Raw genomic sequence first — 26757 nt, 5'->3', positions numbered from 1 at the left:
AGCCTGTGCTCCGCAGCGGGAGAGGCCACAACAGTGAGAGGCCCGCGTACAGCAAAAAAAAAAAAAAAAAAAAAAAAAAAAAAAAAAAAAAGAATACAACTTGAAAGTTGAAATAATTCTTTGATCCATGGGCTGCAGAATGGATGTTGTGTTAGCAGACATGAAAACAATGTGAATCTCATTGCACATCTCCATCAGAGCTCTTGGGTGACCAGGTGCATTGTCAATGAGCAGTAATACTTTGAAAGGAATCTTTTCTGAACAGTAGGTCTTGACATTGGGGCTAAAATATTCAGTAAACCATGTTGCAAACAGATGTGCTGTCATCCAGGCTTTATTGTTCCACTGATAGAGCACAGAGTAGACTTAGCGTAATTCTTAAGGGCCCCAGGATTTTCAGAATGGTAAATGAACATTGGCTTCAACTTGAAGTCCCCAGGTGCATTATCCCCTAACAAGAGGGCCAGCCTGTGCTTTGAAGCTTTGAAGCCAGGCATTGACTTCTCCTCTCTAGTTATGAAAGTCCTCGATGGCATCTTCTTCCAATAGATGGCTGTTGTGTCCACATTGAAAATCTGTTGTGTAATGTAGCCACCTTCATTAATGATCTTAGTTAGATCTTTTGGATAGCTTGCTGCAGCTTCTACATCACCACTTGCTGCTTCCACTTGCACTTTTATGTTATGAAGATGGTTTCTTTCCTTAAATCTCATGAACCAACTCTGCTAGCTTCATGCTTTTCTTCTGCAGCTTCCTCACCTCTCTCAGCCTTCCTAGAATTGAAGAGAGTTAGGGCCTGGCTCTGGATTAGGATTTGGCTTAAGAGAATCTTGTGGCTGGTTTGATCTTCTTTCCAGACAACTAAAACTTTCTCCATATCAGCAATATGGCTGTTTTGCTTTCTTATCATTTGCCTTTTCACTGTTAATTTCCTTCAAGAACTTTTCCTTTTTTGCAGTCACAACTTGCCTGTTCGGAGCAAGCAGTCTAGATTTCGGCCTGTCTTGGCTTTTGACATGCCTTCCTTGCTAAACTTAATCATTTCTAGCTTTTGATTGAAAGTGAGAGTCATGTGACTCTTCCTTTCACTTGAACACTTAGAGACTATTGTAGGGTAATTAACTGAAGTTAGACCAGTTTCAGTGGCTTTACAGAGATTCTCTGATCTAAGCTTTAGATTAGTAAGTCCCCCAAATCCCAAGAGCTAATTCATGTAAGTCATTTTCTGTAGCATAGGTTGTGCAGCTGTGAGGCACTTGACAGATTTCCAGGTATGCATAAAGACCTGTAGTACAGTAGCAGATGGAGAGGTGCACTTCTGAAGAATTCATTCAGGATCAGAACACAAACTTACACCATTGTGATAATGGGAGAAGTTCCAAGGGAAATGCCCAAGCTCTTCCTTCAGGTTGGTGGTGGGAAAGAAGGAATAGAAGGAATTGTTATCTCCAAGGAATTATCTAACCCAAGGGAAAAAAATCAAGAAACTTGTAATTCATCTGTGGAATTGAAAATTTGATTCAATTTAGTTTTAAAAGAAATATCTCTTAAAATAACATCTGATTATAACTGTAGGTGACATTTTACCTTTTGTGTTGATAAGCAGCACTTCAAGTTTTACCTGTGTGTTTATGTCTTTGCTCTAAGTTTTAAGAAATGATTACCTTGAAGTCAACGTAACTTTTATTTCAAATTGGATTATAAAATTGTCAGTCACTTTCATGAGAGGGAGAAGAAGCTAGCAGGAAATCACGAGTAGGGTCAGATTCTGACATTTTGTATATGGTTTCAATTTTAAAATATACTTATCTTTAATACACTATACAGAAAGCCATACACTGAAGGCATGTTGTTGCCTTTTCTTAATGTATTCCAACCTTCCATGTTTTGCTGCACATAAATTTACCTGAAAGCTGCTCTTAAAGAATCCTTTATTTTGCCAACATTAATAAACTTGGGAGTTAGGGACTCTCTATTTATCCTTTTCCAGTTATAACTCTATGACATACATCTAGTTTTTGATTAATACTTTTTTTGGTTTTCTCCTCTATATGTTCACAATGAAAGCTTTTTTTTTTCAAATGATTATGCTGTGTGCCCAAATACAGATACTCATTCAGTAAAGATTTATTGAGCTCATATGTGCCAGGCACCAGAGTTATAAAGATAAGAAGATATAGTTTTTGCCTTTGAAAAGTTAGGAGGCTGACATATAAAACATACAGTCCACTAAAAATAGATTGTAAGCTTTGTAAAAGAAGGAATTCTTGTTTGTTTTGGTAATTGCTGTATTGCTAGTAAGTTAATTATGTGGGAGAGTCTTAAAAACATCACAGATGATATGACATTTTATGTATGAATGAGTGTCAAGAAGAAAAGAAGATCAAATATATTATGAACTCACAGGGCAGTGTTGTTGTAAAAGAGCATGAAATCTGTAAGAAACAGTATAAAATTCTGTGTGGCAGCAACATGGGAGAACAGAAGGAGGAGAAGTTTCCGTGGATATTGCAGCTGGATTGCAAAGGCCTTGTGTGACAGACTAAGGGATTTAGGTATCGGGGAACCAGCTGTTTCTAATAATCAGAAAAATCTAAGATTTTGAATTGATGGTAACATTCAAATATATGTATTTTTTAATCAATATCACTGTTACACTGGATATTATGCAATATTGTTTCTTTTAAATTCTCCATTCATACATACCTTCATTTATTCAAGAATCTCTAAACTAAAAGTTAAGTTAAAAAATATTTGGGAAGTATAAACTTGATTATTTATTTCTAAGTGTGTCAGAATTTGTCTTTAATTTTGTGAACTGGTTACTTTTAAGAAATTACCAAATACAACTACAAATGCAATTTTTTTAATTCCAGTTTTTTAAGTTTTTATCTTTAAAAATTTAATCTTTTAAATTTTTACATAATATGCTTAAGACTTGAATAAGCATAAACATTTTTCTCAATAACTCGATTCTTCATGCTGATTGCAAATTCTATTTTCTGTGTTTTTACTTAAAATTTTTAAATTATACTGTTAACTTTAATATAAATAGGAGATACTGATTTGATCAAGCATTCTTTTACCAGGAACAAATACTAACCATGAGATTTAATTCTTTAGATTATGAATTACATAAAATTCTCTAAAAAAGACCTATGAGTGACTTTGAAACTTTATTAGGAAAAAGTATGAAAGAAAGAATTTGTTCTTGGAATTCAGCTTCATTAAGAAGAATGGCTCAGAATTGCCTCAGAGTGGCTCAGAGAAATGCCCAAATATGGTACCTAAAATTTCTTGGAACTGTTAATATTGGTTCTTTTCAGTGTTTCCATTCGATGAACTTTTCGACCTTTGGTTTTGAGAACATAGTGCTAATTAAAGTGTCTGCTGTTTTTAATGCTATACCATTGTAACTGCTAATAATAAAAAAAACATTTTCCTGCTTTACACCAAAAAATTTACATTCGAAATGTCATATGTGTTCTCTAATTTCTTTTCTTACAGCTTGCCAGTATTTGCCGTGCTGAAATGTTTTAATTTAAGATTTCCTTCCTTTGTATCTTTTAGTTTTCTCTGTTGCTGCTTTTTCTGTGACACAAGCCTTTCATTATAGTCACTTCTTTTTTCCTTCCCCACTTCTTTCTTTTCCTTTTTTAAAGCCATGAGAAGCCGATCCATTGGTGAATGTGCTCTGCCATCGGCCTATATACGCAGTGCTAAAAGTGCTCCTGTTCTGATCCATACTTCCAAACCCTTCTTGCCTGATATTGTTCTCACTCCCCTTTCTGATGAGCTTTCAGGTAGTGCCACCTCTGCTAATTTCTGCACCACCTTTTTCACTTTTTAATCCTTCTGCTTTCAAATTTTGCTTAATCAAATAAACTCTTCAAAGTTAATTTCTTTGGGGGAGGTGTGGGAAATTGGGAAAGTGGTTGATCAATCAACATTTTGAGTTATTTGAACTCTAATGCTATCCTTGCAGTTCATTCTGGAAGTGCTAAGTTTAGTGCTGTGCCAATGACCAATATTTTGGGTTGTAAATGGTCAGTTTTTTTTCTGTTCATGTTTGATTTTTTCTTCTCAGGTGGTTAAGTGAAATGGTAATGTATATTTATAATGTCATTATTTGACTAACTATATGGTAAATCTTGAATAATGCATTCTTCATCATCTATAGTAATGGAACTTAAGCCAGGGGAATCAGTAATTGAGAAAAGTACATAATCTAAAAGTTGTTTTGGAATAAATCTTTGTATTTATATTAGATTATAATAGCATATAGAATTCTAAGAACTCAACTCACTTTTAAACCAAATAAAGCAACCATTCTGTGAAGCCCCAATTTCTAAGAAGCCTCAAAACCTGGTCAGCTTTGCACTTCTGCCTCAGGTCCTTGATCTCCAGTATTGGGATGGTCTGCTCTTTAATAAGGCTTAATTAACATATAATAAAATACATAGTTCCTGGGTTCAGTTCAGTGAGTTTTGAGAATTGTACACCCCCCCATCATCTTTCACCCCAGACAAAATATAATGTTTCCATTACCCCAAAAATTCCCTAGTGACACTTTGAAGTCAGTCACACACACACACACACACACACACACACAGAGTTTGTAATTTGTATCACAATGGATAAGTTTTTTTCTTTTTAAAAAAATTTTTTGTATGACTAAGATCATACAGTGCCTTGTCTTTTAGAGTGAAGCAAATTTGTGTTGAATATACAGTTGACCCTTGAACAACGCAGGGGTTAGGGGTGCTGACCTTTCACATTGTCCAAAATCCATGTATAACTTTACAGTGGGCCCTCCATTTCTGTAGTTTCACATGGGCAGATTCAACCAACTGCACGTAGTGTTGTGCTGTACTACATATTTACTTGTAAAAATCCACAAATAAGAGGACCTGCACAGCTCAAAGCCGTGTTGTTCAAGGGTCAACTGTGCTTACTATGCAAAATATGCTAGCTCAAAGAAAGTTATGGTGCATTCTTGGGTGCTTTCCTATACTCTTCTTAGGAGTATTTCCCTGACATTGACACTTTTGGTGAGGTTGCTGTTTTTTTTTTTAACAACCTATCTTTGTACCCTCTTACTTTCTAATTGACTATAGGCTTATGTGAGGGAAGGTGCATTTTTATTAATAATGTTATTTCAGGTGAAATCCCTTTCACCATCCCTAAGATCAGAGATTTCTCCCAAACCAAGAGGAGGTATATAATTCAAAATTTAAAAGGAAAGTGAACTACATAAAAGAAGAAATTGTTCTTCATAGTTTTCTCTCTCCCCCTGCTGTGAGCAGGCTTAATTGAACTCATGTATTTCCTGGATGCATCATCCAAGATCAGGAGTTGAGGTTTCTATAACTGTTTCACCAATAAGCCAATGAAACTACCCATAGACAATCACTCTAGCTTTTGGTTAGAAGTAGGGTTTTCCAGAAAAATATTTACTTGATACTCTTGAATACTTAACAGGGTAAAAAGGCACTTCTTTTAATTCCTTTTACGTATGTTTATTTTAACATACTACGATTTCTAAGAAGTGGCTGTCAGTTTTCAATGTACTCTATTTTGTTTTATTTATTTATTTATTTATTTATTTATTTATTTTGCGGTACATGGGCCTCTCACTGTTGTGGCCTCTCCCATTGTGGAGCACAGGCTGCAGACGCACAGGCTCAGCGGCCATGGCTTACGGGCCTAACGGGCCTAGCCGCTCCGCAGCATGCGGGGTCCTCCCGGACCGGGGCACGAACCCGTGTGCCCTGCATCGGCAGGCGGACTCCCAACCACTGCGCCACCAGGGAAGCCCAATGTACTCTATTTTTATCCAGCCCTTTTTTTCTCCTCTAGTATTCTTGGTTAGATGACCATTCAACCTACATTGTTGTGAATGTGATGCTATATGGTATAGCTATATATAGATAGACTAAACTAGTTGAATAGCTGAATATCATTGGAGAGTTTTTCTTAAGTTCTGGGGACTAATTTCAAGGGCACTGACTCTGTCAGTGACTTTAGTTCTTAACATTAGACTCATCTGATGTTGAACACATGTTTCTTCCCAGGCTCTTGTCTCAGGTTTTGATATAATATCCTGTGGGTTGCAGGAGTATCTTAGTTTATTTTTTAAAGCTCTGCAGGTAGTGCTGGTGTTTGGGCAGGCATATTTTTCCTGTCCTGTCTTCTGCACTAGACTGTAGTTTTACACGTATGGTAGGCCAGCCTTGCAGTCTTTATTTTCCTGATAAACAAAGAGAAGTCAGAAATCTCAATAATTATTCTTAAGCAAATTAGCTTTTACTGTCAGAAATAATACTTTCATGATAGAAGGGATGTAAAAGAACATAGGCATGGTGGGCAACTGACTTTTGCAACTGTTTCTTATTATTTTCTAATCAAGTACTGTGGGTGTCTCACCCTGAAATAAAGTTTACAAACCCACTTTCTTCCAGTTCTCAAAACTGCTAATTTGTTTGCCATATTTGATGCTGTTAGATTCTAGTCTGTCTAGGCCATATTATGTAGACTGCTAAGGTTATTAACAGTACTTCAATATTTGAATTGAGCACTGTAGAGCAAAATATTTTGATCTCTCTGCTTCTATTTTCTGAGTATGAGGAGAGAGAAGATGTTAGGTCTCATGCCCCATCCTGTTCCTAAATTCTGCCTAATCAGGAGAATTTTCTATCTCTAATCAAACAAGCAGGTTCTTCTTTGCACAATCAAGGAATTTATTTCTTTCATCATCAATATGTGATAGTAACCTTTTACAGAGTTTCCACCTAGAAAACCAGCAGATTCTAGCATAATTCTAAATTAGATTTTTTGTTGTTGTTGAAATAATTTGTGTTAATTTTTTAAAAAGTACATCTCAAGAAAAGTTTGAATCTAACTTAAACACAGCATTATATAACATGTTTGCAAACAAATAAAACTGTATAATTTTCTTATTAAAAAAATATTGGTCATTTGTCTATTTCCAGAATTTAAGAGTCAGGGAAACAATATTAGAAGGATAAGAGTAGAAGATAGTTTAGTGTTTTAAATTTTAGAGGTCTAAAATTAAAGTTAATTATTTGGGCTTGGTTTATTGCTTTTCAGTCTTTTCATATGATTTCAATGATGTGCGTACTGCTTTGAATTACCTACAAATTGAACATCTAGTCATAAAAACATGTAGAATTTTTACTAGCCTCTGCTAATAATAGAATCGAAAACATAGATATTCTATAGTTCTTAACTTACCTTGAAGGTACATTGCTATTATAGCCCAAATAAGCAAAAAAAAATTTTTTTAACTACATAAAGGACATTGTCATTTCCTTTAGGTAATTCAGAAAAAACTTGAGCTTCTAAATGGCATCAGTTTCTATATAAAGTAATATAAATGATTTTATGAATTCAGGAGCTGTAAAAATATTATTACTGATAGCTAGTGTTTGTGATTAACCGGGAATAGAATTTAGCTTTGGTAAAAGGGATTTTGGCACTTTTTTCTATGCCTCGTTTTAGAAATTAGTTAAATTTTCTAGTGGTATGTTAGTATTACAGATTAAGAGATTTTTTTCCCCCTGAGGAACTAGCTTGATATTTTAGTAATTAGCAGCTACTAATTTTTAATATAAAAGACATGCTTTCCTTCTAGCAGTATTTATTGAGCCCCTACTATGTGACAAGAGCTATTTCAAGCAAACAAAATCCTGAAGAAAGGTAAATTTCAGTGAATTTTTTTTACATGTTACAAGCTAATATTACACTTTAATTTACAGCTTATCTTTTTGAAATAGCAAAGAAAACTTTTCTTTGAAACACAACATTCAGAAAAAACTACTTTTTAATCCAGAAATAATTTCCAACACTTTAATGCTAAAACATCGTTAAGCAAATCCAGAGATGAAACTTGACATTGCTAATACTTTGTAGGCTCTATAGGAAACATTTTCTCAATGTTCAAGTTTTTTTTTTTTTAAGTTTGTTAAAAAGCTTTTTTCTTGTTTTGCTCAATCACTGGTTACTGATACTTTAGATTAAAATCATTTAATTAGACACTGCCGTTGTTCAAGGTAAAATGTAAGCAGCATAATTAGTTTCGAAGGCCATTTCTGTTATAACCTGTTGTTACCATTATTTTCAGCAATCCAATACAAAGTTTGTCCATTGTGTTCTTCTGTAACATTTACTAATATTTGTATTTGACTAAGTTTTGATTTCTGAGATTCTTATCTTTATACAGATAAATCACTGTGCTGGTTTATAATTTCTTAATAATACTTTAAAAAAAATTAATTATTTCATGAATATGTAATATATATTATTCAAGAAATTAAGACCATGGACTAAGTTTTTCCTTACTTCAAATCCCAGCTCTCCATCTTCTAGCTGTGTATCCTTAGGTGAGTGAATTAAATAGTTTCTTCATGTATAAAATGGGGATAGTAACACTTACTTCATGAGGCTGTTGTGAGGATTAAATGAGTTAATACATGTAAGATGCTTAGAACAATGCATGTAGGAATGACTGTACAGTCGGCCCTTCATATCCAATGTTGGTTGAATCCATGTAAACCTGCGGGTGTGGAGAGCCAACTGTGTTCACTGTACTAGGCCATTTTATATAAGAAACTTAAGCATCTGTGGATGTTAGTGTCTATGGGGGGCTCCTGGAACCAGTCCCCAGCAGATACAGAAGGACAACTGTATATGATTTAGCTGTCATTTAGACTTTTTTTTTTTTTTTTTTTTTTGCTGTACGCGGGCCTCTCACTGTTGTGGCCTCTCCCATTGCGGAGCACAGGCTCCGGACGCGCAGGCTCAGCGGCCATGGCTCACGGGCCTAGCCACTCCGTGGCATGTGGGATCCTCCCGGACCGGGGCACGAACCCACGTCCCCTGCATCAGCAGGCGGACTCTCAACCACTACGCCACCAGGGAAGCCCTAGACTTTTTATCTTCAACAAGGTTCAGGTATATTTCTTTAAATTTAAGTCTCGTTAGAGTCAGTCATGCTTAATTCAAGTGCTGACTATGATTTCTTTTATGCAATTAATATTGTTATATGCCCGTGTAAGAACTGTATTTAAAGCTTAAAACTTTCAAAAAGTTTTTTGTTTAATTTTAAATTCTCTAACAGTACATTATTGATAGAAAAATATTATTTTATTTTTTTTTCGAAGCTCTTGCCCTCTTAGACTTGAAAGTTTTTTAGACATTAAAGTTTAGGGAAAGACACAGGCTGAAATAATGCTTAAATTTCCTAACATGCAATGTGAGGACTGGGTTTGGGAAGAAATTCCTAAAAACAGAACTTCACAATAATCTTTACTGGTTTCTTTAGAATGGAAAAATTATGGAATATCAATAAAGGGGAACTTCCCTGGTGGTCCACTGGTTAAGACTTCACACTTCCACTACAGGGGGCACAGGTTCAATCCCTGGTTGGGGTAATATCCCGCATGCCATGCAGCACGGGCAAAATAATTAAATAAATAAAAATAAAGGAAACTAAACATTAAAACTAATATTCTCCAGTTTTTTGAAGTTCGTATATTTGTTAGTCTCATAATATTAGATTTTAATAAGGTTTTAAGATCTTGATTTTGAATTTACAGCTAATAAAATAATTCCAGCTATAAAATTCTTAATATTTTTTATAGAAAAGTTATATAGTCTTTATCCTTTGCTGAGTCTATTAGAATATTTTGTGGAAAGAAACTGGAGTGCATGGTGAATATGATCTCTAGGCAGAGGTTCTTAAGACCTATTATGGGAGATAAACCAAAATACTTAGCATTTGTCAAGATACACAAATATGCATTACTTATCTGCTACAGTAATAAATGGAGTATAATGCATAAATATAAAGTTTCTGAGGAGATGCTTGCTTTTTCCTTTAGAAGAATTCTAAGTGGAGTGCATGAAGAAGAAAGCCAACATTTTTTTTTAAAGTGTATTCTCCTCAACTTAATGATAACAAGAAATTGTTTCAACTTTAGGAGATATTTTGTATTTGACCCGTATTGGGAGTCTAAATGTATATCTTCAGGAATATAGTGCAGTCTTAGTATATTACAAATTTCTCTTGATCTGAATTTAGTATAAGGTGCCTCCTTTTGGACCTCATACAGAGAAAGGGATATGAGTGAAATAGCAGAAGGACTAGCCTCTTTTCATCCATTGCATGGATCCTAAGAATATTTTTAATTACTATCCCCATTTTATAAATGAGAAAACTGGTGTCAGAGTCTGGAGTAAGAAAACCAGAGTTTTAGACCTAACACCATCAATAAGTATATCTGTGATCTTGGACAAGTAACTGTTTTACTCTGGATCTAAATCTTCTCATTTTGATCAGTTATAGTTCTGTTATTTATAATCTTTGCATTACAAGCCTAATGAGTACCCAACATCTGACTTTTTGACTCTGTGTCCTTTTTTCATTATATTTTTCTGGCTTCTGAAAAAATTTTTTTAGTTATTTCTAGGTAATGTTAAATGTCATGATAGTTTCATAGACATGGTATTTTACTTCTAAAATTTCTAATTTGTATATATCTCTACAGCTAAATAGTATTTCATATTGTGATTTTCAATTTCGTAAACATTTTTGAGGATTTACCATATACTTAGCACTTCAGGCAGTAAAAACAATGTAATGACGTTGAACACTAAACCTGCTTCTCAAATTTGAGAGAGTGGCTTCATCTCTTTGGGCCTCAGTTTCCTCGGTGAGAGAGTTAAATAATCTATGATGTCCATTTTGACTCTAAAATCTGTAATTCTTTAAAAGAAATGTAAGAAGCCATAGGTACAGTTTTTAGGGTTTGATGGTTATTTAATGGAATGGGCCAGTGATAGGCAGAGAATGTTTCTTCCTAGTAGATTAATAGTGTTTGTGTCAGAAATGAAAAAGTACAATTTTTTTTAGCAATGTATTAGTTTTATTTGATAGGATGAATAGATTTTAATACTATAATTAAATAAAGTAAAATGCCTCAGTAGAACAGATAAATAGTTTCCTGACAAAGATAACTTTAGGAAGAGGGTGGAGATTTCCATGTGTAATCTGTGATCGAATAGATAAGCAAGATTTGAAGAAAAGGTGATGCCTCTTGCCTGGTAAGGAAGGAAACAGGAATTTATAAGACCCTATAAGATTGTGCAATGGGATATTTAGATCAGCTTTTTTGTGTTAAGATATACTTTTTCTGCTTGGAACTTAAATAAGTACAAAAAATTGAATAGCAAGTTTGAATTGCTTGATTTATTGGCACAGCTCTATCTTTAACTGCACTTCCAAATGTTTCATCACCTCACTGTCTATTTCTGTGCATGTTAACATATTAAAATTATTCTGGTAGTTTTCTAATTGATTTATATTACATGCTATATTGGCTTGTGCACATCATTATTTAAAAACAGATTTGTATTTTTAATAGATTTTCTTTCATTGAGCTTACAAAAAATCTCAAAAATTTTTATTTTTAAGCATATGCTTAGGGTATGGTTGAAATTAATACTTATTTTTCATATTCGTATAGTTCCTACTCTGTAATTTTTCTTTTTTACAGATATTGATGATGCTCAAATACTTCCTCGTTCAACTAGAGTCAGACATTTTTCACAAAGCGAAGACACTGGGAATGAAGTTTTTGGTCCTTTGAGTGAGGAGCAGCCATTGCCTCGAAGTAGCAGCACTTCTGACATCTTGGAACCATTCACTGTTGAACGAGCCAAAGGTGCAGTTCCTGTAATTGACAGTTCATCCCGTCATGCACCAAGCTTGCAGAGTTCCACAGAGGCTTCTTCAATAACTAGATCCACTGAAAGCCACATCACTGATACTCACAGTAGAGAGTCTTCTCTGGAAGTTGGTGATAGCATATATGACCATCTTTGTCACTTAATAGATCCAGTAGAACTTGCAGATTCAGCTTTTGAACAAATCCAGTACATTGACCTTGAAGGAGATGATGATCTTCTTTCCTCCCTGAAAGAATATTTTAAGGAAAACCAGGAAAGTCATAGTAAAAACGAGTTAGGTAAAGATGTAGCTTCACAGGAAGTGATTATTGCAGTAAATAGGGATGAAAGATTATCCTTAGATAAATTAGAACACATAGACCAGGAAAGTAAATCAGAAAATACCACCTCCTTTGTTGGGACTCCTGAAAACATACAGTTTCAAAAAGAATCAAACTCAGCTGTCTTCATGAGTAACAGTGCACCCAACCAGTTAGACAGCTTTATGAGAACAAAAACTTCTGAAAAATGTAAACAACTAAACAGTGATAAACAGTCATCGGAACCTGGTTCAGGTAGCCCTTGTGATAAAGAAAAGAGGAAACATCTGTATAGACAAACAGCCACAGAACTAGATGCCTGTATAGATATAACACTAGCTGAAAAGGTTAAGGGTATGCAAATTAATGAAAAAATCATTGTCCCACATGTTTTGCATGCCAAGAAAACTCTAAAAGCACCTGTTAACCACAGAATGCCTCATGTTACAAGCACTAGCAAGCTTTCTCCAACTAAAAGGAGCTTGTCTGAAACAGTAACTCATAGAGCCAAAATCATGAAAATTGCTTCTAAAAAACGAAATAGTGTTCACGTTACTTTTAGACCATCTACTGAGTCAGTTCAGTTTTATAACCCTCTGGAAAACAAAGAGGCTCCGTGGAAGATGAAGCTGCGGAAGCTCAGTGGCTTTAGTAGCAGCAGCAATAGCAGCATCAGCAGCCCCCACGCCAGCTCAAACAGTGTCACCGAGCTAGTGAAACCCGGTGTGTACAGGCCTCTAGACACGGCATCAGTAAATAGTAAGACAGTTAAGGAATCTACAGAGATCCCCACCGCCATATTACAAAAAGAAGGAATTGCTAGTAATCAGTTAGGAGGTAGTCGTAGTACTATTAAGTCGTCAAGTCATGAGGCAGGACTACAGCAGGGCTCCCTGGGTGGCGTTTATAAAACTGTTGTACATGCTCTTTCGAAGCCGAAGGCAAATGTTTCCCCACAGAGGCAGAACAGAATGCCACCAGAGGCTCCACTGAGGGATCTGTACAGTCATGTAATGGGCTATTTTGGAAGGAAAGCTGCAGGTGAGCACTAACAGTGTGCAGAGCGCAAAAGGAGAAAGACAGCACCAGTTTGGCTTAATGCAACTGAAGCAAGCTATAAGCAATCAAAAAGCTTTGGGATGGTCACTGCTTTCTCTGTTTGGTTATGCATGCGCCTTTCCCCAGCTGTATTTTTCCCAGCATAAAATGTTTATTTAAATTACTAATTTCCCTTATAAAGCATTTAGTTAAACCTCTTTGCTGCTGAACAAGATAGGAAAGAGGGACATTCAGGAAAATTGACCTTCCAAAGGCTATCTAAATCAGATATTTTTCTGAGTGTGTACTACATGAACCTTGATATTAAGTTTACCGAGGAGTTGGAATACTTTCTCCCCTGCCCCCCCCCAATAGTTTACATTTAGAAGGGCCCCAGCTCTATATAATTGGGTTCATTTATTTTTACTGCTGATTTACTTGATTTTATCTCTTTCTTGGTAGATTACTGTGACATGATATAACATAATGGAAATCAAGGTCCTACAACCAACACCAACATTTTTAGTTAACTCATTGAAGAGGAAATTATTTCTTAAACCTCAAAGTGGACTCAGTTACTTTTCATTTACACCATTTGCAAACAAGCTGTAGGCTTTTTAGTTTTGCATTCATTTGTATAGAATGCAAGTTATATCCTTAAAACACTTATCGTTACTTTCTTTTTTCTGAGATTTTAGATGTGCATAAAGGTTTCATGATAGCCAATCATGATTTAAATATGGAACCTCTATGGACAGATTACAGAAAGCAAGATTATGGTAACTGTTTTCTCTTATGTTGATTCAAATTTAAAATAACTTCACAGTTATAGAAAATTAACTTTCAGCAGTAAGGTAGGTTTTGATTTTATTTGTTTAACATGGTTTTGTTAGCATGATTAACAGAACGCTGCATCTTGCACTGAGCCATTAATGCCACTTGAGGGCAGTATTTGACAGCTTAAAAAAGCCTGGCCGAGTAGTATAAAGATAATGGTATTTCAGAGTGATTTCCTGACCAGTATATTTTCTTAACCTGAAATGCTTTGTAGTTCATTACGAATATAAACAGTGTCGATATCCTTTGGTTGCAGAGAAATCACCTTTTTTACAGCATAATAGTGAAATAAATAAATATCATTTTCTGTAAGTTCGTTTCCCAAGTTTAAAACTTTCTTGTTAATGTTAATCATAATGTAGTCATAAAAGAATCAAAATAACTATTGTGGGGGTTTTTTTTAAACAGAAAAATCTTTGTGAAAATAAATCTCTTTTTTCTTAAAGCAAAAAATTAGATTTGTAGTGAATAGAAACAACATTATGTCAAAATCATAGAATTTTAATTTATTACTATCTAAACTTAAATTCAAGGGATATATTTCTTGCAAATATTCTTTAGGGAAAATGGAATTATAAATTATTAAGGCTCCAAATAGAAGCAGAGGCAGGAAGAAAGAAAAATATACCAGTTTCTTTATAGGCAATATTAACCTAACTTCAACTAGTGCTTATCTATAAGCTTTCTTGCTGTTTAAGGTTATACTGAAGATTGACTAACATCTGCTTAGTTAAATAAAGTAAATATCAATTTACTAATTCTTAAAATTCAATCTAAAAGGAGAGAAATTATTCGTAGATGCATGTTTGGCAAATAATTGATATGGCATAGGTAATTTTTTGGCTGTTTTTGTTTTAAATTTAGGAAATGTAGTTAAGTCTTTCTTCACTATATATAGTTATTTATTTATTTTTAGTCAATAAAGAGGACATGAGCACAAAACTGCCCCCTCTTAATAGTGATATTGGCAGCAGCAATGCTAATGTTCCTGATCTGATGGATGAGTTTATAGCAGAACGACTTCGAAGTGGTAATGCCTCAGTAAGTGTTATTTTATTTATTTGATTTTAGAGAGGAGGGTACAGAAACTAAAAGATATATACATATGTACATATATATGTATATGATATACATGTGGAAAATTTTATTCAAATTCAGCCCTCACCCCAAATTTAACCCTTTTTTGAATTAAGATTTTAAATTATATTTTTATAGTATTTTTTATTCAAAGACCTAAAACAAGCAGGCTTTTAGTTTTGACCAGGGTGAAAATTTGGGATACCTGTTTGCTCAGCTCCTGTGGTATAAGCCACTACCTTCTTAGTTCTTTCTCTGTTTTTCATCTTTGCTCTTAGAGTACTCTGATGCCTGTTGCCAGCCCTCAGCAGGAAAGATAACAAGGGAGGTCTTCTGGCCCAACTCACACCATTTTGATAGCATGCTAACATCGGTTACTTAATCATTACAGATAACTTTGGAATAGATTTTAAAGTTATCTTTATCTTGAGTATTAGAATTAAGGCAAAATGAAAATAGAAGCAGTTTTATTCCTAATGATGCTTAATTGTTAAGGAAAGATAAATATATGTGGAATTGCTTTTTTTAAAGGACAATATTCCATTTAGATTTCAACTTGTCTCTTTAGTGAAAGTCTGTAGCTCCATTACATTTTCCTTATTTTTTTTAAGTTTTTTTCCTTGAGTGGGAAAAAAGTTATAGAATCATTATATGTAATCATCATAGAATGACATCCTTGCTGTTATTCTTCCCTCCCTCCATCATCTCTTCCCTTTGTTTCTTTTTCTCCTTTTTTTCTTTTTTCTTTTTTTTTTTTTTTTTTGCTGCACTGCACAGCTTGGGATCCCTTAGTTCCCCTACCAGGGGTCAAACCCATGCCCCCTGCAGTGGAAATGCAGGATCCTAACCACTGGACCGCCAGGGAATTCCCTCTTCCATTTGCCTCTTGTTTTTCCATTTGAGTACTTTGCTCTTTCTACTATCTCATTTTAATATTCACTCCATGGATCTTTCTGAGGCTTCAGGGTCTCAGGCCCAGCACCAAATGGTATTTGGGTCTTTGCTTTAGCCAGACCAACAGTTTTTCAGGACCCAGCTCCATACAGTTACACGGAGTCTTCAGTTAGTGTTTCCCCACCTCCTACTTCATACCCTAAATTTCAACATTTATTGTGACGATTGTCTTGGAAATTAAAGATTTCACATGCTTAATGAGAATTCAAAAAAAATGTTTTAATGGTAAAATGTTTCTTGAATTTTTAGACTATGACAAGAAGAGGAAGTAGTCCAGGTAGCCTCGAAATTCCCAAAGACCTCCCTGATATTCTAAACAAGCAGAACCAAATGCGCCCTATTGATGACCCAGGTGTGCCCTCAGAATGGACTTCTCCTGCCAGTGCAGGGAGCAGTGATCTTATCAGCTCAGATAGTCATTCGGATTCTTTCAGCGCTTTCCAATATGATGGCCGAAAATTTGACAGCAAGTATCTTTTTTCTGTTTGAGCAGTACGATTTTTTGTTGATTTGTTTTCTGTTCGAGACTGACTGACAGTTTACGTAACCATCATATTCCTCTCTAACATTACTTAGGGGTTCCCATATACATATTTTGATTTCATTTTCAGTGAAACTCCAAAAGAATTTTTAGGGAATCACTTCAAGTTGAGACCTCTTTATTTTGCCAACTAAAGGCATTTAAAAAACAAAAAACACTGTTCTTTCATAGAACAAATGATATTTTAAGACCAGACAAATAGACAGGAAAAAAGATGGACTTGGTGTTAGAATAAAGGACAGTCATGGTTATGAGTTGGACTGTTTCATGCAGTCGTCTTTGGGGACCACTATCTAGTTATGGTCAATGCTTCAGCATGTTCAGTAGTTACGTTCAATGCTATGGTACCCAGAACCTTACTTGAATAACTGCTTCATGTTAAAATGACATCAGTGATATTATTTGGTGCTATATTACTACCACATAGCTTTTCTGCTGTAATTCTGTATTACACTTGGCAGTCAGTGAAGGGTACCAAAATTTAAAAGAAGAAAGTCAAAATCTTGGGAACCAACTTTGTGAAGAGCTGGGAGATGCATTGGAGAATTATGTTTCTTGCCCTCATGGATTATATACTACTCTGATCTTGGACTGGAAATATGATTTGAGAGAAAAATGACTCTTACCACGTATGTGGCATTTTTATTATATATATCTCTCTTCTAGAGATTATAAAACTTGAAAAGCAGTTAAGTATATTTCCAGCTATCAGAAAACAGGGATAAGAATAGTGATGATATATTGTATGTCTCTGTCCTTTTATCATTATTTTTGTTAATAATAGGCTATGAGGATCTTTAAAAATTTGTTTCTAATTATAAACTTCAAAGTGTTAACATTATTTACCCTTGTCTGAGTGGTATGTAAATAGAATAAATTTGGGGGGAATGTTCATATTTAATTATTTTGATGAAGTAGCTGTGTCTCTTTTGTAAATATTTTTGTTTTGTAATTGGAACTTCTGTACACTAGCATTTCTTCTTCCTATAGATTTTGGCTTTGGAGCTGATACTGGGAATGCATCCTCTGCTGATGTGGATTCAGGTTCTGGCCATTATCAGAGTGCTGAAGAGCAAGAAGTAGCTAGTCTAACCACACTTCACATCGATTCGGAAACAAGCAGTCTTAATCAACAAGCTTTTTGTACTGAAGTTGCAACGGTTACTGGTAAAGTTACTCAAGGGAGTGTATTCCTTAAATGCATTTTTTTTAAGCCACCAAAGAACCTTTTCAGACTTGTATTTGATAGATTTTATGTATTATTTATTACTATTTAAGTATTATTTTTTTCACTCATCTTTATGTAACAATGGAGGGAAAAAAACTTTAACATAAGAGATTTTTGACCTGGAGTCCACATGGATAAGCTTCAGGGAACTCTATGAACTCCTAATACCGTACGCAAAATTTTTGTGTATGTTTGCACCAGAGCATTTCCTGCAGCAATTTTTAAATAAATAACCAAAAAAAGTTGAGGTACTGCACTTTACCTTTTTCATTGATTTTCAGAGTTAGCCTAGATTTTTGTAGATTTCTTTGGTAAACTATTTATTATTGAAAACATAAAGCACACTGCGTAAAATAAGGTCTGTTTGTCAGTATACTAATATTCTGTATTTATATAGTAAATTAATATAGTAAATTATGCTTTTCAGCAACTTTTTGTGTGTGGTCAAACCTGACAATAAATAATATGACAAGTGGGGCCCAAGAAATTGAGTCATGAAAGGCAGGGTCACATTATTCCAAGAGCAGTACAGTGACCAGAGGGAGCCTGAGCAGCCTGTGGCCCATACTTCAAGAGTTCCACTGTATCATCCAGATTCACTCTGGTTCCTACTGCAGTTTGACGCCCCTTTGATGGATGATGGATAAAATATCAGTAGGGTGGTTTTTGCATCCTGTGGTTGGCTGGAACTTGAAAGACTGGAGCAGTGATGTCTGCATGTCTGAATTAGGCACATTTCTTCAGCCAAATCAAACTGATGAAATTTGGCCAGTGAAATACTCAACAGGCAGGAACCCATCCTATGTTTTCACATTCTTCTTTTCCACATCTTTTCTACCAGAGGATAAGTAAGAACTTTAGCCTGCGCATTGCAGAATGAGGGCTGAGTGGAAGATAGGAGCCAGTTTGGTTGGATCCACAGTCTGATCGTTACAGAATTTAAATTACTACTCAAAGAAGAATTCTTATTTTACAATAAACATCTTTTACTGTAGTTGTCCTTAAACATAAATTTAGATGAAAATTTGGATGAAAAGATACTCAACATTACTAGTAATGAGGGAATATAAATAATCCATGAGGTACCACTATACACATAATAAATCAGCTCAAGTTAAAAACACAATACCAGTGTTGAAGAGAGTGTGGAGCAACTGGAAATATCATACATTACATTATTATAATGGGAATGCAAAATGGTAGGGCGGCTCTGCAAAAATATGGCAATATCTTTTAAAATTAAACATACATTTACCATATGACCATTCCTAGGTATTTATTTCAGACATTTGTATGTGAAAGTTCATAAAAGCATTATTCACAGTAGCTAAATTGAAAATAGTCCAAATACCCATTAACCAGTGAATGAATAATCAAATTGTAATGTATTCATCCATCCAGTATTCATTGAAATAGTACTCAGCAATAAAAAAGGAATTAAATGCTAATATATGCAAAACCATAGCTGTCTCTCAAAAATATGCTTTTAAATGAAAGATGTCAAGGCTAGCAATGTTAGTGGCATATAGCAATGGGCAAGTTTCTCTTCTCCTGAATTGCCTCAAGCCTGAAGTAAGTGAAATAAAGTAGCCGTGGGTACCAGAGTTTCCGTAGCTGGACCAGGAATGGAAGTAGGCATTCTTGCTCTCACTGATGGCCCCTATTAATTGGTATGTCCAGTTCTCATTCCACACTAGTCCCATAGTAGACATGGAATGAGACTGCTAGATATGAAATCTTGTACAGTATTATGATTTTATTGACCTCTTTGGCCAGTTTATAACCTGATTTATCTTTTGACGTTTTCAATTTGTGTTTTATTGGGCTTTTAAACATTACATCTTAGGTAGAGGGTATTGAATATATTCTTTGCAGTAAATTTATGAAATTATATTTACAGGTTCAGAAAGTGCCTCTCCAGTCCATTCAGCTCTGGGATCCAGGTCACAGACACCTTCTCCTTCCACACTGAATATAGATCACATGGAACAGAAGGATCTACAGCTCGATGAGAAGCTCCACCACTCTGTTCTACAGACGCCAGATGACCTAGGCAATATTTGGAAATTAGATCTTTGCCATTCTTTCCTTTCAGGGCATTAGTGTCAGGAGATCTTAAATAAGGCATCTTAAATTTGATTATTTTATATATGTTATGTAAATATTATTATAAGCCTTTTGGACTTTTCTGTCTTTGGGAAATTAATTAGTATAACATTTTTTTTCTTGCCCTTAAAGAAGGATATTTGCATTCTGATTTTTGTTATTTGATATTTTATTATAGTTGATTATAGTTCTGGTATTAGTGGTTACGTTATTTTTGTATGTTATATTATCATTTACGTTACCATTTCCTAAAGCAGGAAATACATAATTTGGCATCATTATTCTTAATATTTTATCTGAAGAACCTGCTGAACATAAAGTAGGCAGTCCAAATGAAGTATTTTTATATTTAAGTAAATGTTTAAAAGTGACTAGGAAACCTTAGAAACTGCAAGTTAATAAAAAGTTATTTTTGTTAAGTCCTACATCATGTAATAAGCATCAGGATAAAAAGTCATTTTGCAAATATGCCAGAAAATTTGGTCAAGGACACAGTTGATAAGATATTTATAATGAATAATATAAAATACTAGTTTTCATTGGTAATGCAGCACATTTACTTTCTGGCCAAAGGAAGAAATTTAAAACCATGTGACTTCTGCCCCCCCGCCCCCCCTTTTAAGGTACTCATTCTCTTAATATGCAATTACCTTGCAATTACACAGCCCTAATTTTCTGGTTTGTAGATTATTTCTGACCTTTTCTTTCCCCCTCTTGGCCTGCAGTTTTTTGGTTTTTTGGTTTTTATTTTCAGCTTCTTCCCCAACATTTGGAAAAAATTTCAAACTCATGGAAAAGTTGCAAGACTAGTAAAATGAATACCCATAAATCCTTCAGATAAATTCACCAGTTGTTAATATTTTACCACTTGATCTTTCTCTCTACCTATACACACACACACACACACATGCATTACAACAACCCCACCGTACCCACCCTTTTTTTTTTTCTGAGCCATTTAAGAGTGAATTGCAAGTATCAGACCCTTTACACCTAAACACTTCAGCAAGTATGTCCTAAGAATAAGTGTACATTTCCTGCATAACCATAATATAAGGGCCACGTTCAGGATATTTAACATTGATACATCATTGCAATTTTAGTCTGTAGTCAGTTATCCTCAGTTGTTCCAATAATATCCTTCATAGTTACCAGTCAGTTGCATTATCACTATATTATGAAGGTTCTGTAGAATAGGGAGACGGTAACAGTGATGGTTAACCCTGTAGTGTTTTTTTAAAATTTTATTTTAGTGAATTTACACCAGAAACCTGTTTTTATTATTGTGAAAGACTGCCCAGTAACTTTTTAATAATATACTCAGTTATTGTACACTTTACATGCAGAGAAAAAAGTTAAACATTAAGAGTAAAGGATGTACATATACTGTGTATGACTTTGTAAATTATCAGTACACTGACATATTATCAAGCAGGAAAAAGTCTTTACTGACTTTCTAATGATTTTGCCTTTTCCGTTACATACATTGCATAGAATGATGGCTTTTTTTTTTTTTTTTTAAGCTGGAGGAGATCTATAATGATACCTACCTAAACCATCTATTTTACAGATGAGGAGCTGTAGCTTCAGGGAGGTTATTAAATAATTTGTACAATATCACATAATTAGTGACAGAAATGAGACTAAGACCCTAGGTTACCTATATGTCTTATATATAATCATGCCAATATTAATAAACAAAATAAATGTAATTATGGAAATTTTAGATTATATTTAAATTATTTTTTTCATGCCATTGTCATATCCCTTTTAATGCTAGGCCTGACTTAATTGTGAAATACAGAAATATATTTCTTCGGAAGGTTTAATTAACAAAGAAATAAGCTTAGGAAGACTTCCTACAGGATCTGCCTTCAGCCTGAGATTTTTCTGTTAATTTGATGATGGAACTTGAAGTAGCTATTAGGTTCAATAGAGAGTATGTACTTATAAATATGATCTTTATGTCAAACGTAAATTTCTCCATCTGGTATCTGCATCATTTTCTCCTTAGGTAAATCTAGATAGATGTGCTATTGCATAAGTAACTATTGTCAAAATAAGGAATTATGAACTACCGAGGTTTTGACCTTACCAGGAAAAAATAACACTGATGCATCTTAACACTTCTTTTATTCACTTTTGTAGATATTTAAGATTATTAATTTGACTTCTATGTGTTTTTGTGATCAATTCTCTAGAAAAATTACTGACACCAGTGAATTATTTTTTTCTATAGAAATCAGTGAATTTCCATCTGAATGCTGTAGTGTGATGGCAGGGGGCACTCTCACAGGATGGCATGCTGATGTTGCTACTGTAATGTGGCGAAGAATGCTAGGTATTTTGGGAGATGTCAACGCTATTATGGATCCTGAAATACACGCTCAAGTGTTTGATTACCTCTGTGAACTTTGGCAGAATCTAGCTAAGGTAAAAAAGAAAAAGATAAAAAGGGAGAAGGAAAGAAAAATAAAGTATTAAGAAGTACAGAAAAAGCCTTAGATAACATCCACCCCCCTACTACGAACTGATGCCTTAACCATGTTTAAATATATAGTTAGTGGTAGGAACTAGATCTCAAGTTTAAGGTAAAACAAACTGGGAAAGAACACTTTTCATAGGTTTGTTGCATTTTATTTGAAAATTACAGATTAGAGATAACCTTGGCATTTCAACTGATAACCTGACCTCCCCTTCTCCACCGGTTTTAATTCCTCCACTGAGAATTCTTACACCTTGGCTTTTCAAGGTAAGCTTAATATATAAAATATTAATTAAAAAGTTTCATTTAGTAAATAAGTATGTGGTCAGTCTCAATCAGTAGAGAGAGAGAAGACTATTGTGTAGTCTTCTAGAGCACTTAGTTTTGTTTTTTGTGTGTTTTTGTGTTTTTTTGCTTTTGTTAAAATTTATTGAAGTATAGTTGATTTACAATGTTGTATTAATTTCTACTCTACAGCAAGCAAAGCGATTCAGTTATATATATACATACTTTTTCATGTTCTTTTCTATTATGGTTTATCACAGGATATTGAATATGGTTCCCTGTAGAACACTTAATTTTTAACTAGCCATTAGGGGTTATATAGAGAGGAGAGTGGGCCTAGCAAAATTATCATTTAGGTTGCATCATTTTTATTACTAAAACAAAAATGAATATAGTAAATTATGTTTTTATTGTATTTAAATGAAACGTAAACCTCAGTTTTGTGTTATAGAATATGCTATGTACTTCTAAAGAACTAATTCTTTTAAGTATTATTTGATATGTTTGGTGCATTTTCCTAAGTGAAACAGTGTATAGTTATTCACACCTACATTGTATCATTTTAATGATAAAAATAATTTCAGGAATCCTGATATTTAGTTCATTAAAGAAAATGGGCCAACATAGAAATAAATGAAAACAAATATATTGCTTGCTATATTCAATTGTTTCAGTATTTAACAAACAGTATTTGGTTTTGAGTATTAAAAACAACATCTTTTAATTGTAGGCAACCATGTTAACTGATAAATATAAGCAAGGTAAATTACACGCCTATAAACTTATTTGTAATACAATGAAAAGAAGACAAGATGTTTCTCCAAATAGAGATTTCCTAACACACTTCTACAATATAATGCACTGTGGATTACTTCATATTGACCAGGTAAATATATGTACTTTCTAACAAGTCGCTTTATAAGTTTATCTTTGATTCTTTTTTCTGTTTAACTCTTGACTTTCAGGGTGTAGGATTAAAAACATTCCCTTATATTGTAATTTATTTACAGATTTATTCCATTTATAACCTCATTTACTCTGAAACATAGTTTCAAAACAAGCTATTGTAGTTGGGAGATTGACTTGATTATTAAGTGCATCTTTCTTCTAACGTTATACGAACTGTTCACTTTTTGAAGAGATTAAAACATCCTTTGCTTACGCTGACAACATCTTCCTTTAATGTCCTAATGTACTTATTCTTAGGTATTTTGTAATTGTTACTTGATAACTGGCACTTGGGACTTACGTATTTGCTCAGCTAGTCATGCAGCAGTCAGGTTTTTTTCTACTCTAAGAGTCAGCACATCACATTTTCTTATTTTTATAAATTGTATTACCATAGTGACAAGTATATTGATTTGCATCAATATAGTCATTACATTAGATAGTCATAAATATGTCTCTAGAACATTACTTCATGAGTCTTGATCTTGGCCATAAAACTGAAAAGTATAGGAAGTTGCCGGTCAAAGTAATATAAATGTTTGTAACCATAATGTGGTTAAATTTCACTTGCAGTTCAATTCAGGAGCATTAAATTAATATTAAAAGATGATAATGTATCTTTCTGAAAAGTGAAAAAACTTCTTGTGTTAATTTGAAATAATTATTGTGTTCTACCTTATAAACATGTCTCAAATAAAATGATATTCTTAATTACTGGATAAAGAGCTTTCATTTAAATTGGATTGAGTAATACAACCTGCTATACTGCATCCTCATGGTAAATTCCAAAGGCAAAATAAATGAATAACCAAGTTGAGAATATTCCCTAAAAATGCCTATATCTGGATTTCTGAGGCTAGATGTCTATCATCAAAGGACTTCAATTTTTCTAAAAAAAGATAATTTCTCCAGTTGCCACATAACAGGTCATGCAACTTCAGACATCAGAGTTATCACATGGAAGCAAATCGGTGGCAGAAGGAACTACTCTGCAATTAAGTTTTACAACACATGGGCCTTATTTTTTTTTTTTTTTTTTTTTGCGGTACGTGGGCCTCTCACTGTTGTGGCCTCTCCCGTTGCGGAGCACAGGCTCCGGACGCGCGGGCCTTATATTTTTAACCCTCCGAAGTAGAGACCCTTCTAACCGGCTCTCTAGGGTGAAAAAAAAAATGCTGTATTGATGTCAGTTAAAAAAAAAAAAGTGTTTTCAGTTTACTTTCCTGTGACAAAATATAGTACTAAGCATGGATTATTTGGAAGAATTAAAATTAGTCTTTCCAGTTAGCCAACCAGTTATAGTTATTACCTGTTTTATTATTTCATACATTGTCTATTTTTAAGGATATTGATTAGCTGATACCCAAGATTACATTTGTGATATTTTTCTTCTCCTCTTTTCTTTATTCCTAAGGATATTGTCAATACAATCATCAAGCACTGCTCACCTCAATTTTTTTCACTTGGTTTGCCTGGTGCCACAATGCTTATTATGGATTTTATTGTAGCAGCTGGTAGAGTGGCTTCTTCAGCTTTTCTCAATGTAAGTTTTTATTTCCTGTCCTTCATAATATAACAAACTGCGGTTAACCAAGATTCAGCTAACAGAGCAACAAAGGAAGAGCCATTGTTGATAAAATATAACAAACTGATGTTCAGGAAGATATGTAATTTAATTAGAATTGATTGTCTCTCCCACTTCAAAAAAAAAGTAAACAATTCTGAAGTGTAAGAAAGTACTAAAATTATTTGATAAATTGACCCAGGAGCTACAAAAATGGGTTAAATCTGATAAGCAAAACAACTTAAAATTGAGGAAATCTAAAGAAACAAACAGGGAGGGAAGAAAATTTTGAAAATGGGCAATGAGCTATAGCAAAAGAGAAGAAAGAAATATAGGTGAGGTAACCCAGAAATATGCTCTAGGAGTAAACTCTAAAACAGCATGTGAGGATTTTTCATACAGTTTGGAGCTGTGAGGCAATGCCAGGTAACTTAGTATAACTGGAGCATGTTCAGATATAAGTGGCAGAAGTGAACTAAGGAGGAAGGCAGTAACTGTTTATAGTGCTCAAGAGGTTAGATTTCACCCTAAGGAAAGAATGAGTAGCCGTTGAAAGACTTTAAGCAGAGTGACATGATCACATTTGTATTTTAGAAAGATCACTCTGGAACAAAGTATAAATGAGAAATAACTGAACGTCTACTGGGAAAAACTAAAAGTATTTGGGAAAGAAAAATCAGTCATACTTGACTAGTGCTTTATAACTTGCAAAGCAGTTTAACATATGTTATTTCATTTATAAGCTTCAAAAGACCAACAGTGAATGAAAAGGAGTTCTATTTGGGGCATAGGAAGCTGCCTGTTAGACACCCATGAGATGTCAGAAGGGCCACTGTATGTACAAGTCAGGACCTCAAAGGAGATGTCTGGACCAAAAATGTAAAGCTGGGAGACATTAGCTTACAGATGCTATTGAAAGCCATGAAACTGGATACAGTCACCTAGAGGAAATGTGCAAATAAGAGAACAACCCATATTTATAGCTAGTTATTAACCCTGTTTCCCTAGTCCCTGGAGAACAGTGATCATGTCTTACTTAATCTTGGTATCTTCAGGGCCTGGCACAGCATCATGGTTATAGGTATTTATTAATTGAATCTGTAAATATATATTCAGCACTTAATATGTGTTCAACATGGTGCTAAGCCCTTTTGTGGTTATTAAACTTTTGTTTCCCCTTGTATACAAAGTGTTCCTTTGGGTGGAATATAGAATAAATGAGATATACGTTGTACTTGGGGAGCATATAGTCTGCTGCTGGGAAGATAGAAAAATATATTAACAACTATAGAATGTAGGACAACAAAGAGGTACCAGTAGGAGGAACTTAGCATAGTGGTTAAAAGCATGGGTTCAAATCCCAGCTCTGCCACTTAATTAGTGGTGAGACCTTGTGCAAGTTACTTGATTTCTCTGTGTCTAAGTTTCTTCATCTATAAAATGGAGGTAACCTTCCTCATCTGGTTATTTTATGGGGATTTGAGTTAATATTTGTAACATGGTTGGAACATTATATGACACATTGAATGTGCAATTTAAGTGTTTGTTAAACAAAATAAAATTATTTGGTAATTAAGACAAGAGGAGAGATTTTTTTTTAAGGGATATCAGGAGGTTCCATGGAAA

General features: G+C 34.2%; 1 protein-coding gene across 7 annotated transcripts in view; it reads left to right on the top strand.

The window, feature by feature from the left end:
- The window catches only part of RALGAPA1 (Ral GTPase activating protein catalytic subunit alpha 1), a gene marked incomplete at its 5' end in the record, with an annotated part of 231007 nt that overhangs the window by 98291 nt on the left and 105959 nt on the right, over positions 1 to 26757 (top strand). For 2 of the 7 annotated variants that reach the window (XM_081227825.1, XM_081227821.1), the window contains 9 exons: positions 11577 to 11744; positions 14860 to 14984; positions 16224 to 16440; positions 17506 to 17682; positions 19644 to 19796; positions 22089 to 22282; positions 22503 to 22601; positions 23350 to 23505; positions 24982 to 25110. In XM_081227825.1, the coding sequence (XP_081083951.1) occupies positions 11577 to 11744; positions 14860 to 14984; positions 16224 to 16440; positions 17506 to 17682; positions 19644 to 19796; positions 22089 to 22282; positions 22503 to 22601; positions 23350 to 23505; positions 24982 to 25110 (1418 nt within the window). Of the gene's footprint in view, positions 1 to 3662; positions 3804 to 11576; positions 13110 to 13804; positions 13886 to 14859; positions 14985 to 16223; positions 16441 to 17505; positions 17683 to 19643; positions 19797 to 22088; positions 22283 to 22502; positions 22602 to 23349; positions 23506 to 24981; positions 25111 to 26757 lie in introns of all 7 variants that reach the window. The other 5 variants (XM_081227822.1, XM_081227819.1, XM_081227824.1 and 2 more) reach the window with 4 other exon arrangements.

This window comes from Mesoplodon bidens (assembly GCF_964165515.1).
Source record: "Mesoplodon bidens genome assembly, chromosome: 3".
Taxonomy (NCBI): Eukaryota; Metazoa; Chordata; class Mammalia; order Artiodactyla; family Ziphiidae; genus Mesoplodon; species Mesoplodon bidens.
The sequence above is the reverse complement of the archived record's forward strand: the minus strand, read 5'-3'. Positions and strand labels throughout refer to the sequence as shown.